Consider the following 15,999-nt stretch of genomic DNA (forward strand, 5'->3'; position numbering starts at 1 on the left):
TAGAGGTCGAATTTAAGACCATTCACATTCACAACAGCTCCAGATTCATATTACAGCTGATCTCATAGTCTGTTTGAGAGCGGATGTGTTGGCAAGTAATATCTTTAATTTGATTTTGGTTTCTAAAGTGGTAAACGTTCCTAAAGGTCTTAAAAGGAATTGTTTGTGACTTTAACTCCATCATTATTCTTTCTTTTTCTCAAACTATCAGAACGACTGTAGAAATATCAGGCAGGAAGTAGTTTGACTCAAATAGACCAATTATATTCTGGGTATAATGAATGTTAGCTTTAATGTAACATTAGAATTTCCGATCTGAATTCAGGTCACGCACGTTGTAGTCTTCTATTGTATCTTCGTATTTAGTTAAATATGTGAATACAAGCTGACTGTGAACATATGCACACAAAAAAAATCACACAGGTTAGCAATGAGTTAAAAAAAGAATCATAATAAAACTTGATAAAACACTTCTGAATGTGAAATGCTGCATGTTACTTTGACGGTGATAGAGATGGTGGTGGATTTGTTGTTTTAAGTGATTTACAAATTCTTTAAAATGCTTAGGTTTGCTGTTTTGTTTATTTTTGTTATTTTGTCTATAAAGGCCTACAGGTTGGTGAGGTTTCCTTATGGTCTCTTACTTTAGCAGGTTCTCTAATTCTGGATCACGGTGTGTGACGACTGTGTAATTGTTTATGTGCCTTTGAAAGATTCATTGTAAAACTGTGAATGTCCGAATCGTTATATATCACACCTAAAACAAAATACTTTACGCAATAACTCTTTGTAACTTAAACTCTCATTAGAATGCTAGAAGTTCAATACAAATCATGTACCATACCATTAATGGCAACAACAACAAAAAAAAATTGGAGAACAGTCAATTCGATATAAGTCTACAGATCTGTTCTTCTTCAAACCTAACAACAGTCGAGTTTGTAATCATTCCCAGTCCATCTCTGTGTTATTCATGGCGACTGTGACTTCACGTCTTCATGTCAATTGCACTTGTCGTTTGCCTGTCGAAAGGCATTTAGTTTGAAGATAATCATGAAAGTTCGTTACAGGAATCACGCGTATGCGCCTTCGATCTTCCTCCGAATTTGAAAACGTTAAACCCCGATTCTTGATTGCCTCGTCAACACGGTCTTGCGGAATCATAGGCATGTGAGTCTTGTAGGCTTCAAGGAGTTCATCACGTGACCTAGCCACATGATGCTCGATTTTTCCATCCGCAGTCTCCAGGAAAAATCTCTTGTCGTAGAAGTATGCAGCTCTCCCTTCTCTGTACAACATTGCGTACATATGGAATATTCCCGGCGAATTCAATACACTCTCTGGTTGAACTCTGGCATGGTACGCGTACGCCATTATCTCGGAAAAGTAATCTGACTCTCGTTTTTCATTCGGATTTATCCTACAACGCCACCACCACCCATCAATCAAATCCGTATTTTTTACAGCGTACCTATCAGGACTGTGTTCTAGAGGCAGGTGTAAACGCCAAATCATCCCGTCCTTGGTGCGGACAAACTTGTAGGTGGACAAAGATTCCTGATAGACAGGACTTTCAGAGCTGAAATCAAGGGGAATTGGAGTAAAAGTCGGATCGGATGCACCGACGTCCACTAGATGCCTTTGACCCTTGACTTCGAGATCTCTCACTATGGTAGCAATGTGTCCGCCTTCAAGGCGATGGGTAATTCCTGAGACCAGCATGACGTCATAATCAAGGGCTGTCAGTAAGCTGCATGTTTGAAAATGAAACGTTGAAGCGAGGTTATCACTGATTGTGCAACTTTTTGCTATTCAGATGAAATAAACTTTACGAACAGTGCATTGTTTAAAAAAAAATAAATAAAAAGCGTAATCCTCATGCAGGGCTTAATCATAACTTGAGCTAATTGAGCAGACGAACTGTGAAGTCCTGAAAAGCATAGCAGCATCAATAATGAAAGCTTGATTTGGAAAAGATTGAAATAAGGCTAAATCAACCAATGTGGCATGACTTAGTTCATCTTAGACGATAAAATAAAAGGAAAATGGGATATGAAATTGCTTCCACTTTTTTTCTTATCGCCTTTGGTCAAATCAGTGAAAGAACACTAAATGTCACGTGAAAATAGGTAAAAATTCGACGCTCATCTAATATTCACGTGATTGTGTTTTTTTTTCAGTATGAATCAGTCATGAAATTATTGAGAGCCTAAATTTAGTAAGTCTCCCATTTTACATATATTTTGTTTACATTAGCTATTTATTATTGTTAGTTAACAGCCTGTGGAACACAGTTGTTAGAGAAAAGTGCAGGTTTCAACTGTGAGTCGGGAATTTAAACGGACTGTACAGTACTGGTTGAGATGGGGATTCATGTTTTGAACATTCCTAAGTGAGATAATGAGAAACCTCTTATGAAATATGAAAGAGCATGTAATTTTAAGAAGGATTCAACGTCTTTTTGATGAAAATTGGTTTTCAAATGGCTGAGATATCCAAAAAAAAAAGTGATAATAATAAAAGGTGACAGGCCACGCCTTTTATTGGGATCTCTTTGCTTCACCTTGTTTTGGATATCTCAGCCACTTCAAAACCGATTTTCATCGAATAAACTTTTGATACCCCTTAGAAATGCATGCTCTTTGACATCTTATAGAGTGGTTTCTGAATATCTCGCAAAACGTTGAAAGCTGAATCCTCACCTCAACCAGAACTGTACATACCCAAAGCTATTTTGACCACTTCAAGGCCCACAGGGTGGAGGGGGGGGGGGTGCACATTGTGCCCCCATATAACTTCTTTATCATATAATGTATCATAATAATTTGGCACATAGGTAGAGCAACTCATACTCTTTACATGATCCAATATTTGAAATGTCTCAAGGTCACCCTTTGAGGGCGGTATTAATCAAAATATAGAGAAATACATGGGAAATATGCTAAAATCATGTTTTTTTCTTTATATTTCTTTCTCCCGAGTATATATGATTTTATTTTGTATCGATCATTTTCTTACTTTCCTAAAAGGAAAAGAAGTCAACCTTCACTATTTGTAATGGTTGAAATTTCTCAAGGTCAACATGCGGTAGCGCTATTCATTACAATAATAAAGAAATATTTGAGACCTTTGATGTATTGCTTGGGATAGGTACATACATTGGTATCATAATGCACATTTCATATTTCCATAATAATATTGAAACTTTGAGTTTGCAGGTGGATAATACGATAAACAAATGATATTACAGGCAAAGCTTGTGTGCAAATTAAACAAAATAAAAGGGTGGTCTTTGGAAAATGCTGTATTTTCGGTTATTTCTATTTGAACATCCATTGTTTGATGTCATATAAAAAGAAAGGAAATGATAAGAAAACCATTTCAGGGTAATTCACAACCATAATTACTTCACATTTTGATCTTTTACATCCTTTACATTACATATGATTATCTCAAAATAAACTGATTCAATTACTGAAAAAAATGAATTACCCACGTTATCACTTTACCAACCTGTACATGAAGAAGTTCTGATCGTAACAGATTCCACCCAGTCCGGAAAACATATTCTCCTTCATGTTTTCGTATTTCGGAAAGAACTTTTTGTCGGGTTTTGCCGTCAGCATACCGGTAGTAATGTTCTGATACGGTATTTCGTAATGCATCTGGCAGACGATTTCTTGGAGAAGGTTGAGCCGATTTCGTCGGAGTTTCGAAAGCGAGGATTCAATGCCAAGTACATGATAGAGGAAGTCGAAAGCCTCATGCAGCGAGAGCTGTAGGGGGCCGACGGTTAGTGCCTTTGGTGTTTCGGATGTGTACATGCGTGTTCCACAATGAAAGAGAACTCTTCGAGATCGCGTAGAGAGTCCCGAGTGGTTTGAGAAATGTACATTTTGCCTGAGCATCCAAGTTGGTGCACTGTTATCTAAAACCCGTGTCAGCAAAGATGAACGCATTTGAAACATTTCTTTGCACCGATACATGGGGTAGTTTGGACACAATCGACAGTTAATGCAAATGTTCAAAGATTGAATGCATATCGGCACGCTTTATCAAGTTAGGAAAATTTTCCTTTAGATTCTAGTTGCATTTTATTACTAATTTATTCCTCCACCTTAATTGTGATATTGCATTACGAGGGTAATGTACAAATGCCACCTGATTATTGCTGTATCGACACGCTCAGCTGAGTCACGATGGTACACACATAATGTGCACAACAATATGTACGCATTCCCTTGCTCCACCGTCACATATCTCGATCTAAAGTACTCATGTTCTTTGTGGTTGGCTGCTCTTTGGATAGCTCTGGTGTTGGATATGGCCTTTGTGTGACCCGAGTTGGTTTCTGTACCTAATTCTATTTTTTCCAACTATCCTCTTGAAATTATGTATGACACATTGTGGGATCCGGTCGCCTTTGAATATTCTACAGATGAATGGCGATGTATAAATGCTGTTCATCAGCATCGTCATCTGCTCCGGGCCTTCAACAGCCTGGAGTTATCTTCGCTCCATATATATACCTGCAGTAATAATCACACGGTGTTCTTTTGTTGCTTCCTGCACTCGATAGCCATCATGCGTGTATTAATTCCTTTTCGGATAATAATGGCTTTTGTGTGAATCAAAAGAATATCATTCTACACATACAATGTATTACACATTTAAGATGGTTATTTGGTGAAATTTGTCGGGGACGCGAGCGTGGTGGCTCCAGCGTTTTGAGGAAGCTTACGTTTTCATTAAAGTGCTTTTGAATAATCTCCTCAGATAAACAGCTTTTATTTGAGAGTCATGCTAGACCTACGCCAAACCATCATGCAATCGAATACCTTTTAACGCATGTTATAATGTGCAGCTTTGTATGATATGTTTATAAAGAGCGGCTGAGCTACCGAGAAGCTGTGTGTGTGTGTGTGTGTGTGTGTGTGTGTGTGTGTGTGTGTGTGATATTCAAGTCTGCATACTCTGTCTGAATTCTTTTTCATGATTTGTTCATTGACTGCAAGAATGTTCCTAGGTATTTTCTATACGTTTGGAAATGACAAGAGAATCATTCGGAGATAGTGTTTATTTTGCAGGATGCTTAATCTTTAGATGTAATCTTTTCAAAATATGTGCCTATATCACTGTTTTTTAATCTAAATCCTTTATAGTTCTATCACGACAAAATATCAAAAAGTTGTACCAAAACTACCACACTCCAAAGATAAAGTACTAAAAATATTGTCCCAATACACCAAATGTCGTTTCTTTCCCAAATAATAGATCTATCAACTTTCATGCTGAAAGAAGTGCAGTATACCTGTTTTAAGTTACATGTTATCGTGCATGTTGTCACTTAGATCATTCAAGGAAGTGAATATTTCCACTATTTCGGTGAGAAAATATTGATCATTGTGTATGCATACATACTGTATATATATATATATATATATATATATATATATATATATATAGGTATATATATATACATATATACATTCCCGTAAATATTACCAACTTCAGAGATAATAAAGCACTTCTAGACACACACAAGTACATGGGAAAAATGGGTACTTCTGAATGGTTTACTAGAATAAAATAAAAGTCTTGTAATAAACTTTTTATTACGTGCCGTCGTTTTTTGTTGCGTTTACTCCTTTTAATTACAGCATACACTCTGAAAACTGAAGTGTTGAATCTACCATTATAAACGCTAGATTCAACATTTAGAAAAGGGCCGAGGAGTGACCACACTTTAATTGTTACATTAACATTTTAGAATGTGTTAGAAATTCAGCGTTTTGAAAGTGTTGTAAAAAGTGTTGGATTTTACCCTTCACTGAAAGGGTGATGCAACATTTAGAAAAGGGCCGAGGAGTGACCGCACATTAATTGTTAAATCAACATGTTTGAATGTGTTAGAAATGCAGCATTTTGAAAGTGTTGTACAAATGTGTTGGATTGTATTAACAGAAAGGCTGATTGAACATTTAGGAAAGGAAGAACGTGTTAAGACATTTTCATGAAAGCAATTTTCTCTTGAATTAAAATGTACCATGTGATTTAAATGCACTTCAGTCGTTTTAGCTGCTCAAATAACAGAGGGTGTACACATAAGTGACGCATACAATTTGACAAAAAGGTCAAGCCATCTGAGTGAACATTGAATTCAACAAGAAAATTTTATTCAACCAATTGTTACTTCATTTGCAAAAGGTCAAGCCATCTGAGTGTACATTAAATTCAACAAGTTTTTTTCTCAACAAAATGTTACAACTTCAACATAGAATGTAATACTGCATTATACAAATCATATATGTGCAAAGTTTCTCATTAGCACCTAGCTGGACTGCCGTGGCAATTTTTTGACAGTTTGATAATCTGACACGGCATCCACGGCAATAACGGCCAGTCACGTTTGCCTATCCCGTCTCACCGCGTTGTCCCACTTTCATCCTTTTGTCCACGGTGCGTGAAACGTGTCTGCCGTCATTCGGCCGTGGCCGTCGGGAACATGGTGTAAACGCAGCATAAACAAATGCAGTTTTTCCATCTCTTCAACTCTTCATGGTGTAGTTCTTGTTATTAGCAACTTCCCAAGATGACATAAACGTAAATCCCATGTAAACAACCCAGTGCTCTCCGATTATTTTATTCACTTTGAGCTGATTATGATGCATTAAAAATTCCCTGTCTTGAAACACAAACACTTTTTTTTTTATATATGTTTATATTGTTTACATTACAAATTTGATTATGTTAGCTTTAAGAATTTATTTGGAGCGCTCATATTATAGTGTTTGTAATTTGTCTGTTGCCCAGTCGCAAAGAAATCAAGACGGTTGCCAGATTGCTCCTTGGGAGATCAAATCACCTGAGACTCATTAATCCCTCTGGGCAACTTTTAAAGGCACAAAAAGGTTTAATGATGGTGATAGGGAGTGTCAACAAATATGCTGCACATAACGCATCTTTGATATTGCGTTAAGTACCCCCCCCCCCACACACACACAAAACACTCACACCAGACAACAACAATTGAATAAAACGAACAGAAATATCGACTTGAGGCAAACATTACGGACACATTAAAAGATACCTCAAATCAGCTACGTTTAGATCTTTAAGAATTGGGAGATTTAATTGAATTCATAGTCATGATAATAATCTCAATAATAAGCGTATGCATTGGTTACAGTTCGTTAATTGATATATATATATATATATATATATATATATATATATATAATCATCCATTGCATCATATTGGCAATTTTCAAATCGGCTTTGCCGGCTCTATGATGCTGAAAGTTATTATGTCGATTGCTCATCTGTCAAAACCAAAATATAGGAAATAGAAAAGCGTTGGTCAGAGAGCTCATTATTTCTCATCTCCTTTTGATAACCCCGAGAGAGATGTATGTCATTCAAAAACCCGCTACAACCAATGTCCAGGGACTATAAATTTCGCTACACATCAACTAATACTATTTGCGACACAAGACCATTTCAGCGCAAGTGACCATCAGTCAGAATAAAAGAGAGACCGAGAGAGAAAAAGAGATAGGGAGGAAGAGGGAGAGAGAGGGAGAGAGGAGAGAACGTCAAAATGACACTCTCCATTGAAGTGATTTTCCCATAGTCCCGGTTGCACAAGACTGCGTTGGGTACATACGCTCTGAAAGACCTTTATCTCGATCTATTGAAAGTACTCGTATATGGTCATTGAATCAGGCTCTGAGCATGGAAAGGGTCAATTGAAGCTATAGATGTCTGTGATGAATTAGAAAGAGAAAGGAACATTGGTCGAAGAGAAAGAGCACAATAAAGAAGCTGGCAGTGTCAGCGTTCAACCTCCCTGGTTCAACCCTATTCGAAAGAAAAAAAAAATTGTTTGGAAGATGTAGGACGACCGCAGCTTTTTATATCCACTTACTCCGATGTAATGGACTGAACTACTTATGGCGTTATGATTAGATGAGTGGTCATTGTTAACAGGATGTTATAGGATCCGGAACATTTCCGGAACATTTTCGCTTTGTGTGTGTGTGTGTGTGTGTGTGTGTGTGTTTGTTTTTGTTTTACACAAGACGATTCTTGACAATGTGTCAAAACTATTTCGAGTCTTAAATTCACAGAACGAGTTTCAGAGGTTAGCATCAAAGTTGTATACATCTGTGGAAATGTGTATGATTTCATGAAAAAATATTTCATCATTCTGTATGCCGCTATAAATTTGTTTGATGTTTACGTTCAGATGTTGGTATGTCCATGCCTTAGATGCCATCTCATTGTCTTGCAAAGACAATTCATTTCGACAATTTCGTTGTTTCTTAACGCTGATCCCGGAGTGAGGTGTTTAATTAACTGAACATTGATTATGAATAACATTATGATCAGCTCTAGATGATTTTGCCTAACACTGATTATGTATGCTTATCATAATAACATTGGCAGAAAAAACAGAAGCCTTCTTTCTCTAACATCTATCCATCTGTCGCTGTATTACACTCGCCTATTATTGCAGCTACGTGCGAATTCTCCCGCACAGGTGTGCATGGGGCGAGTAAACCATAGTGGCATAGTGTCCATAATACTGTGTACATAGATTCAAGTTCTCTTATTTACCATTACTCCTCTTTCCGTCTTTCCCAAGCAATGCATCAAGTATTGACCGCGAGCGGCAAGCTATGTTATCCCAAAGACGGTCACTTGATGTCTTTTTGTCAACATTCTTGGCCTCGTGAATGGTGATTTTTGTGCCTGCGTGGTTTACACGCTATAATACAGTCAGACCGCAACGTCCTGAAAAGCCTTCGCATTTATCGTACGCGTATGCATGGACCTCGCGGACATGAATACGTGATGAGCTTGGAGACCACATTTTTAGAGTGTCTGTAAATCTAAACGACATTATCAATCTTCATGATTTATACATCGATAAAAAGCTGAAAAGTTGTACTTTGATGAAATTTGACCACTTAAAAGGTTATGACATATTAAATATACTGAACAAGGAAATTAGAAAACACAAAATTTGCATATTTTTCATTTTTCTTAAGGGGTACACTAGACCAACGAAATTAAGGTGGACCAAAATAGAAGAGGTATAAAATGAAAGAGGAAATATCATTCTATGAAAACATAATGACTTTACGTGGACTGATCCTATGAACGGGTCAGTTTGGCGAATAAATCATTGCGTTGTACAGTTAATTTTTGACGAGATGTCAGTTTGCCGCGAATACGCGTTTCTGATAGGTTAATTCCCTCTGAGTGGAGAGTTGAACGAACCTCGCGGAATGACAGTAAACGTGTACTCTTAATACACTGTGTGTAGATGACAGTGTAGGACCCTATGGTGTGTGTGTGTTCGCGCGCACAATACGCGCCTCAGGTTCAGGCAACTGCAGCTAAGATCTCCACGTAAACAACAAGAACAACACTCCACTCTGATCGAAAACTCAACTTTGGCTTGAACTTTGTTTGCACAACTAGATAGAGTAGCGTGCATTAATAAATAGCATACAAATCAATAATAAAGGATCTAGCACTAAGTTTGCGCACATGAGTTCTTTGGGGCTCTCTATTTGGTATTAGAATGATTATTTCTTATTAATCCACTGTCCCCATCCCTGAGTAATTTATCTAATGATACCCTGGGAGCGCATGATCATTCATGTATCTCAAATTGCCACACTATGATTTTTACTCGACGAGACTTTCAATTTCTATTATTTTCTAAGCGAGGGACCAATTCAGTTCTTACTGTGCTATCATAACAAGTATATCTAAAACGTTGGCTATCATTCATGTGGTGATTCAACCTATGAAAGGGTCGGGTTGGCAATAAATACAAAGCCTTGTTCTAATTTGTCTCAGGGTCTTTTGGAAAATATCGATATAATGCAGAGATATGAATAATGGTATCATAAGCTCATTTTATATAATGTAAGCATTAAAAGGTGTGATTTATTTCAAATATTCACAAACCATGTCAATTAGTCATGGATAGTAGATCTTCATGTCGTCAATAAGTGAATCTCGTAGACCATTGCACTTTGTCTCTGAATTATCTCGCAAAATCTCGGGTGCTGAAAAGGACATGCGCAAAAACCTGCGCGTACGGTAAATTTTTGATTTGAGCTCATTAACAGCAGCGTTGCGGTCTGACTGAATAAGTATCACTTCCTTCTCTCCTTCTGTTGTTCTCGTTTTCTTAGGTCTGAAAATTCCTGTTCCTGCTGGAGTAGGGGGCGAGATGTTGTGTCGACTCTTGTTGTCCAAGTTCCCACTGTGGACGAGCTTCGTCGCGTCTGTTCTGAACCTCACTGCGGTAACCCTGGAACGCTACTTCAGCATCGTGCATCCCCTGCACTACGACGCCATCTTCACGGCGAAGAAAGTTGGGGTGATGATCTTCACCGTTTGGGTCGCCGGCATCGTCATGAACAGCTACATGCTCTACATCTTCTTCAACGACAACGGCGTCTGCACAATCAGTTGGCCCAACACAGAGTACCAGACCTTCGTGGGCGTGGCGAATTTTTGCGTCATCTACGTCATTCCCATCGCGGTGATGGGCATCTCCTATTGGCTGATCATGGCCAATCTTTCGGCGAGTGCGCGGAGATTGAAGCAAGCGACGCGCGAAGGGAAGTCAGGCCCTATGTCCATGGAGCTGTTGAGCGCGCGCAAGAAGGTGGTAAAGATGCTGGCCATAGTGGTGGTGACGTTTGCGATCTGCTGGGCTCCAAATCAGTTCGTCTTCTTCGCTTACAACTGCGGTTGGAATTTGGACTTCAACTCGTGGTACTACCACCTAACGGTGTTAGTGGCCTTTTGCAACAGCTGTATGAATCCCTTCATCTACGCCTTTAAGAGCAAGCAATACCGGAAGGCTCTCCGGGCTGCAGTGTTCGGCAAGAAATTGACTACAACGATCAGCAGTCCTGAGAACACAAATCCAAGTTTGGCTGGATCGTCTGCCGGCAAATGAATTTTGAGAAAGAATTGAAGGAAGTGACACTCGTTATGAATGGCGTAATAAACTGCTGAACTACTGACAAGCGCCGGACATAAGCACTGAATCATCCAGTGTCAGATTGTTATGTAATTATGTTACATATTATGTAAATCATGTAAAAGTATAACACGAAAAAAAATTATATTCGATAACAAAAAAAAATATTCGATAGCGTCTCTGATTATGAGGAGTTGCAATGATATTGATCCCTTTGCAGTACATATCAGGTTTACTAGTACTCAAAACCGAGATTGCCCACCGCGTTAGAATCTTTAATCGAGCAAAATTTTACAAAGATTTAGAACGCTTAGAAACCTTATTAAAATGTTCACATGTTTTTACCGCAAGTTGATGTCACCAACTCACAATTCTCCCATAATAATTTGTGCAGATGAAATACCGTAAAAATCATATATCTGGTCAATGAAAGCATATACAACCCTTTGCAACTGTAAGCCATTGTTGGTACCGTACTGCGACGCGCACTCATACCAGCACATACACACACAAACACACACACACACATGAAAACAAACAAACAAACATAATACAGCTTCTTAATGATACAGCTAGCCTTTTTGCTTTAATCGATTTCGAGCTTAAAAAAGAAAAAAAATAGATATTTATGTGAAGGTCATGAAGACAATCGTAGATTTATGACGTCAACTCCTCGTCTAATTTGCATACGTGGTATCACTTTGTCCTAAAAGCATGTGAAGTGCGAATATTTAAAATTCCCTTTATCTTCTAAGTGATGCAACTTCTACCAATTAAATTGATTGATGATATAGGCCCTGATTTTGTTTATTACAGTCGACTTGAACTTGTGGCAGGACACTTTGTGATAAATAATAGATATATAATATTAAACCAAAAAGGTAACCTTCTTTCAACGTAAATCTGTATATTTCTTTCTTCGATTGCAGCGTAATGCTCACTTCATAATTCGAAATGTGTCACATCAGGGAATCGACGTCATGGCGTCAAGACAAGTGGTAACACACTTTTCGAGATGGAATCAATCAGGCCTATATAGTCCAAGCAAGGAGGTTCGAGAGATGGAGTTACAACTGACTATATATAATTATTCAATCAGCTGCCAGTTTTCTATGGATGGACAAAAGAATTCCACAGGTGTATTTGTGCCTTTGATGTTCGATGCTTGAAGCCGCCATCTTTCTGAGCAATCTGAAGATTCATATTTAACGCTAACATAATATCGGGTATATGCTGCTCGTTTATATATCAAATGCAATGAAATTTCACCTAATGATAAAGCGTATGAAACAAAAGTCAATTCCGTTCGAAAACATGTGCAAAAGTGTAAATCTGAACTGTATTTTGTGAAAGTGTTTGAAATTTTACCCTCATGGAAAGCCGGTTTATCACTTTTCTCCTTATTTCCGCCAAATGAAACTAATATGGTATCATCTTCAAATATAGTTCTTTATAAATTAATATGTCAGATTAGCGTAAAGACTCGTACACTCGAGTAATTTTGATATCTATTTCACCAATATTTGAGCAATTTCTATTCGCGCACCCCCGTGCCTTTACCATTGTCTACCGCCCATCGTTTGTAAGTAGGGGATAGCGAAAAGTAATTACCATCATAAAGACATATCTTATCTTCCTTAGACAGTGGCTGGTCATTATGCAATGAGACGTGAATTCATTTTCTTCCTATCGGGGGGGGGGGGGGGGCGGGCAGATCCAGTTTGACACATACTTCAAATATTTTTGAGTGGCGGCTTCGAGCAAGGGATCAAAGCGAATAAGACTGTTGTGAGTCCATTTCTCGAACCTTCTTGGTCCAAGACTGGCCCGGCCAGCTACACGGAATATTATTCTTGTGGCTGAGCCTTGCCCGCCCCTATAGACCGGGTCTATTAGACCGAGTTTCATCATTTTGGTAAACGATAGAAATCTTGCCATGGTTGCACAAAATCAAGAAGGAAATCAGTTTATATGGGAACTATGTTGTTAGATATTCCTAAATTTTTCCAATTTGGCATCCATATACCTTGACTAGAGTCAGTAGTTTCATAGCATGGGACTGAGAATTTTACGTGTCACGTGAAAATGTGTCATCATAGGTACGTGCGCCTTTTCAGCTGTTCTTATTTCCACTTTAAAAGCATCTTGATGTAACTTGAAAAAGACAACAACAACCAATGTTGATAAAGAGATTAATTGGTAGGAGGGAAACGAAAACAAAGACACGGTGATCTTTGAAAGAGGAAAAAGGATCTCTGGTTAGCGAATCTCCAGTAATCACGTGCACACCGGATACAGTTTGCGAAGACACTGATTCACCTTAATTCATGTTGGACTCCTGAAAATTCCGGTCTATGCCCAGGTGTGACTTTATCAAATAAAATAAAGTCAAAGAAACAAAAAGAGGCACAAGTTTCATTATCAAAAATCGGGCATAGAAAATGAATATTATGGATTTTCAAAGCGTCATCTGTTCTTATGAGAAAAAAAAAGATGAAATTGCCACCTATTAAGCAGTAGATAATACTTTATAAATGATATAATGATTTCCCCATCGGAAGGCACTCCTATGCCACTCTTTAAAAAAAAACAACAGATGAAGTTTTCGTTTATAGCGCAACTCTTAAAGGACAAGTTCACCTTCATAAACATAAGGATTGAGAGAATGTAGCAATATTAGTAGAACACATCATTGAAAGTTTGAGGAAAATCAGACAATCCGTTCAAAAGTTATGAATTTTTGAAGTTTTTGTGCAGTACCCGCTGGATGAGAAGACTACTGCAGTGTATGAATAACTTAGATGTCACATGCGTACAACAATATAAGGAAAATATAAAGAGAATTTCACGAAATTCCATCTTTTGAAAAAAGTACACATTCCCCTGACTCGTTACCGACAAATGTTATGGGTAATATTATTCCTCCTGCCTTTAGAAAGAGGCAAGTCAAGTGCTCTTTTATTATGCGAAAAAAGTGAAAATATGTTGAATTTTCTTTTACATTTTCTTTATACTGTTGTACGCATATGACTCACAAGCTGTAGTAGTCTCCTCATCAAGCGGTTCCAACACAAAAATTTAAAAAATTCATAACTTTTGCATCGATTGTCCAATTTTCCTCAAACTTTCACTGATGTGTTTTACTAATATTGTTGCATTTTCTCAATCCTTATGTTTATGAAGGTGAACTTGTCCTTTAAGTTGTGGCTATTCCTGCTGACTTCATAAAAAAAAACCCTGCAGAGATCAAGACATAGTGAAAACTTGTTTGTATCATTACCAAGGGAGACGTGTGAAGCCCTAAGGCTTTATTTGTTCTCTATGTTTATAATCAATTCTTCATAATATCTGCCTACAAAGAGTTTCTCTATTTCTTTTCTTCCCCTTGTAACTCTCTGCTACTCAGAAAATCACGTAAGAATGATCGCGTGTACTGGTGCTTTTGTGATCGTTATCATAAAAGAAACCGAACCGAGGGTGCAGAAGAGAATTTGGAAATCGATGCTTCTAAAAACTCATAAACCACTCGACAAAAAAACCCGATATGAACATGATGAAAGTGAACATGCGTGACTCCTAAGCTCACGTGCGTATATCGTCTTGAGATTTTACTAATACAAAGTATACAACACCTGCCTGCGCCCTTTGAATAAAATGGCAATCGATATGGAATTTGTGATCAGGGAGGAAGAGAAAGAGAAAAAATGGTTTCAAAAGGCATATAGTGAAAGGGAAAAAATGAAGCAGTTTCTTTACTTGACTAATCACGCTTAGGCCTACTTGGTTTCATTGAGATCGTTTAATATTCTATACGCCGGTAGATTTTAAGGAAGTAAGGCCTTGTGTTATGTTTCATTTTGTCACTATTTTATTGAACTTAAAACCATAATCATTATTGAAGCAGGTGCTTTCACTTGAAACACTCGTGGATGACTTTTGTCCAATTTGAGCGAGGCTTCGGAAGAAGAGATAATGATCGATTTATCCGGAACAATACGTAAAGCATTGAGTATAATATATGCCTCTACACGGTGACTATTTTGTGCTTTAAAAATCATATATACTACAAAAATCAACGTAAAATGGCACTTAATGCCACACTTGAGGCAAACTTTGTGCAATAGCCAAAAATGGAGTATAAAGACTGTTGCTTCCGTATGTCTTGACAGGTGCCAGGCGTTATGTAAATTCGTGAAAAGATTGAATTGACGTCTTTGTGGTTTAACAATAGAGAGTATTTCATATTGATAGCCCTATTTTGAGACTATAATGTTATGTGCGTGCATGCTTGCGTGTGTGTTTGTGTGTGTGGGGGGGGGGGGGATGGGGGTGAGTGCCTATGTGTTAATAAAGGAGCAAAAGTTTTACTGACCAGCGTGCAGTTACTTCACGAATAGTTAGCCTTGGGAGAAGTTAGGCAGATTGCAAGCGCTCACGATAGAGCGAAGCGCGGAGTACGTAGGACTGCCCAAAGATATTGGACAATCCCGTTCGTATGGCCCATGCCTTCGATTGGTCTCTACTGGATTTTGATTCCGCCTAGATGCAGTCGATAGGTGGAAGAACATTTTAGTTTTGATATGGGTAGTTTAACACTCTTAGTTGTTTTATTCGAGGTCTCACATGCAGGTGCAATTATCAATGATTAACCAACATGAAAGTTTGACATGTACTTTAATTGCAAACAATTACAAACCATGGTAGTTCTAGTTTCATAATTGTTATCTATTAATATATTGTCTTGTGTTGCAGGAAATCTGTTTCGAGCAGGAAACTACAATGTACATTGTACCTACAGAAAAGCTGATATTGGGTAATGAACGATTATGCTGTGATGGCATGGTGATAATACGTTAATAACGTGAATGATGTACTGTCTGTATGTAAATGCCTCCAGAAACAAGAAAGTTGTAGGGCCTATATAAATGCCTCTAGAAAAAAGAGAGTCATTTATTTCGTATTTTATTTACATGATAAAGAGCGAC

General features: G+C 37.9%; 1 protein-coding gene across 1 annotated transcript; it reads left to right on the forward strand.

Moving 5' to 3' along the window:
- Window positions 1-1,635: 1,635 nt before the first annotated feature.
- LOC139713792 (galanin receptor 2a-like) lies at window positions 1,636-11,060 on the forward strand. The gene is made up of 2 exons (XM_071625495.1): window positions 1,636-1,702; window positions 10,215-11,060. The coding sequence occupies exons 1-2, from the start codon at window positions 1,636-1,638 to the stop codon at window positions 10,988-10,990; spliced, it is 843 nt and encodes a 280-aa protein (XP_071481596.1). The 3' UTR covers window positions 10,991-11,060.
- The last annotated feature ends 4,939 nt before the right edge of the window (window positions 11,061-15,999 follow it).

Source organism: Diadema antillarum, unplaced genomic scaffold (assembly GCF_040938485.1).
Source record: "Diadema antillarum isolate AM-2024a unplaced genomic scaffold, OU_Dant_1.0 seq00002064_RagTag, whole genome shotgun sequence".
In the NCBI taxonomy this organism is placed as follows: domain Eukaryota; kingdom Metazoa; phylum Echinodermata; class Echinoidea; order Diadematoida; family Diadematidae; genus Diadema; species Diadema antillarum.

Excerpts from the sequence above, each read along its gene's own strand:
- LOC139713792 (XM_071625495.1), top strand. The coding sequence starts at position 1,636 with ATGCCTTTGACCCTTGACTTCGAGATCTCTCACTATGGTAGCAATGTG. Across the intron at positions 1,703-10,214 it reads GTCCGCCTTCAAGGCGATGG|GTCTGAAAATTCCTGTTCCT; the intron begins GTAATTCCTGAG and ends TCGTTTTCTTAG.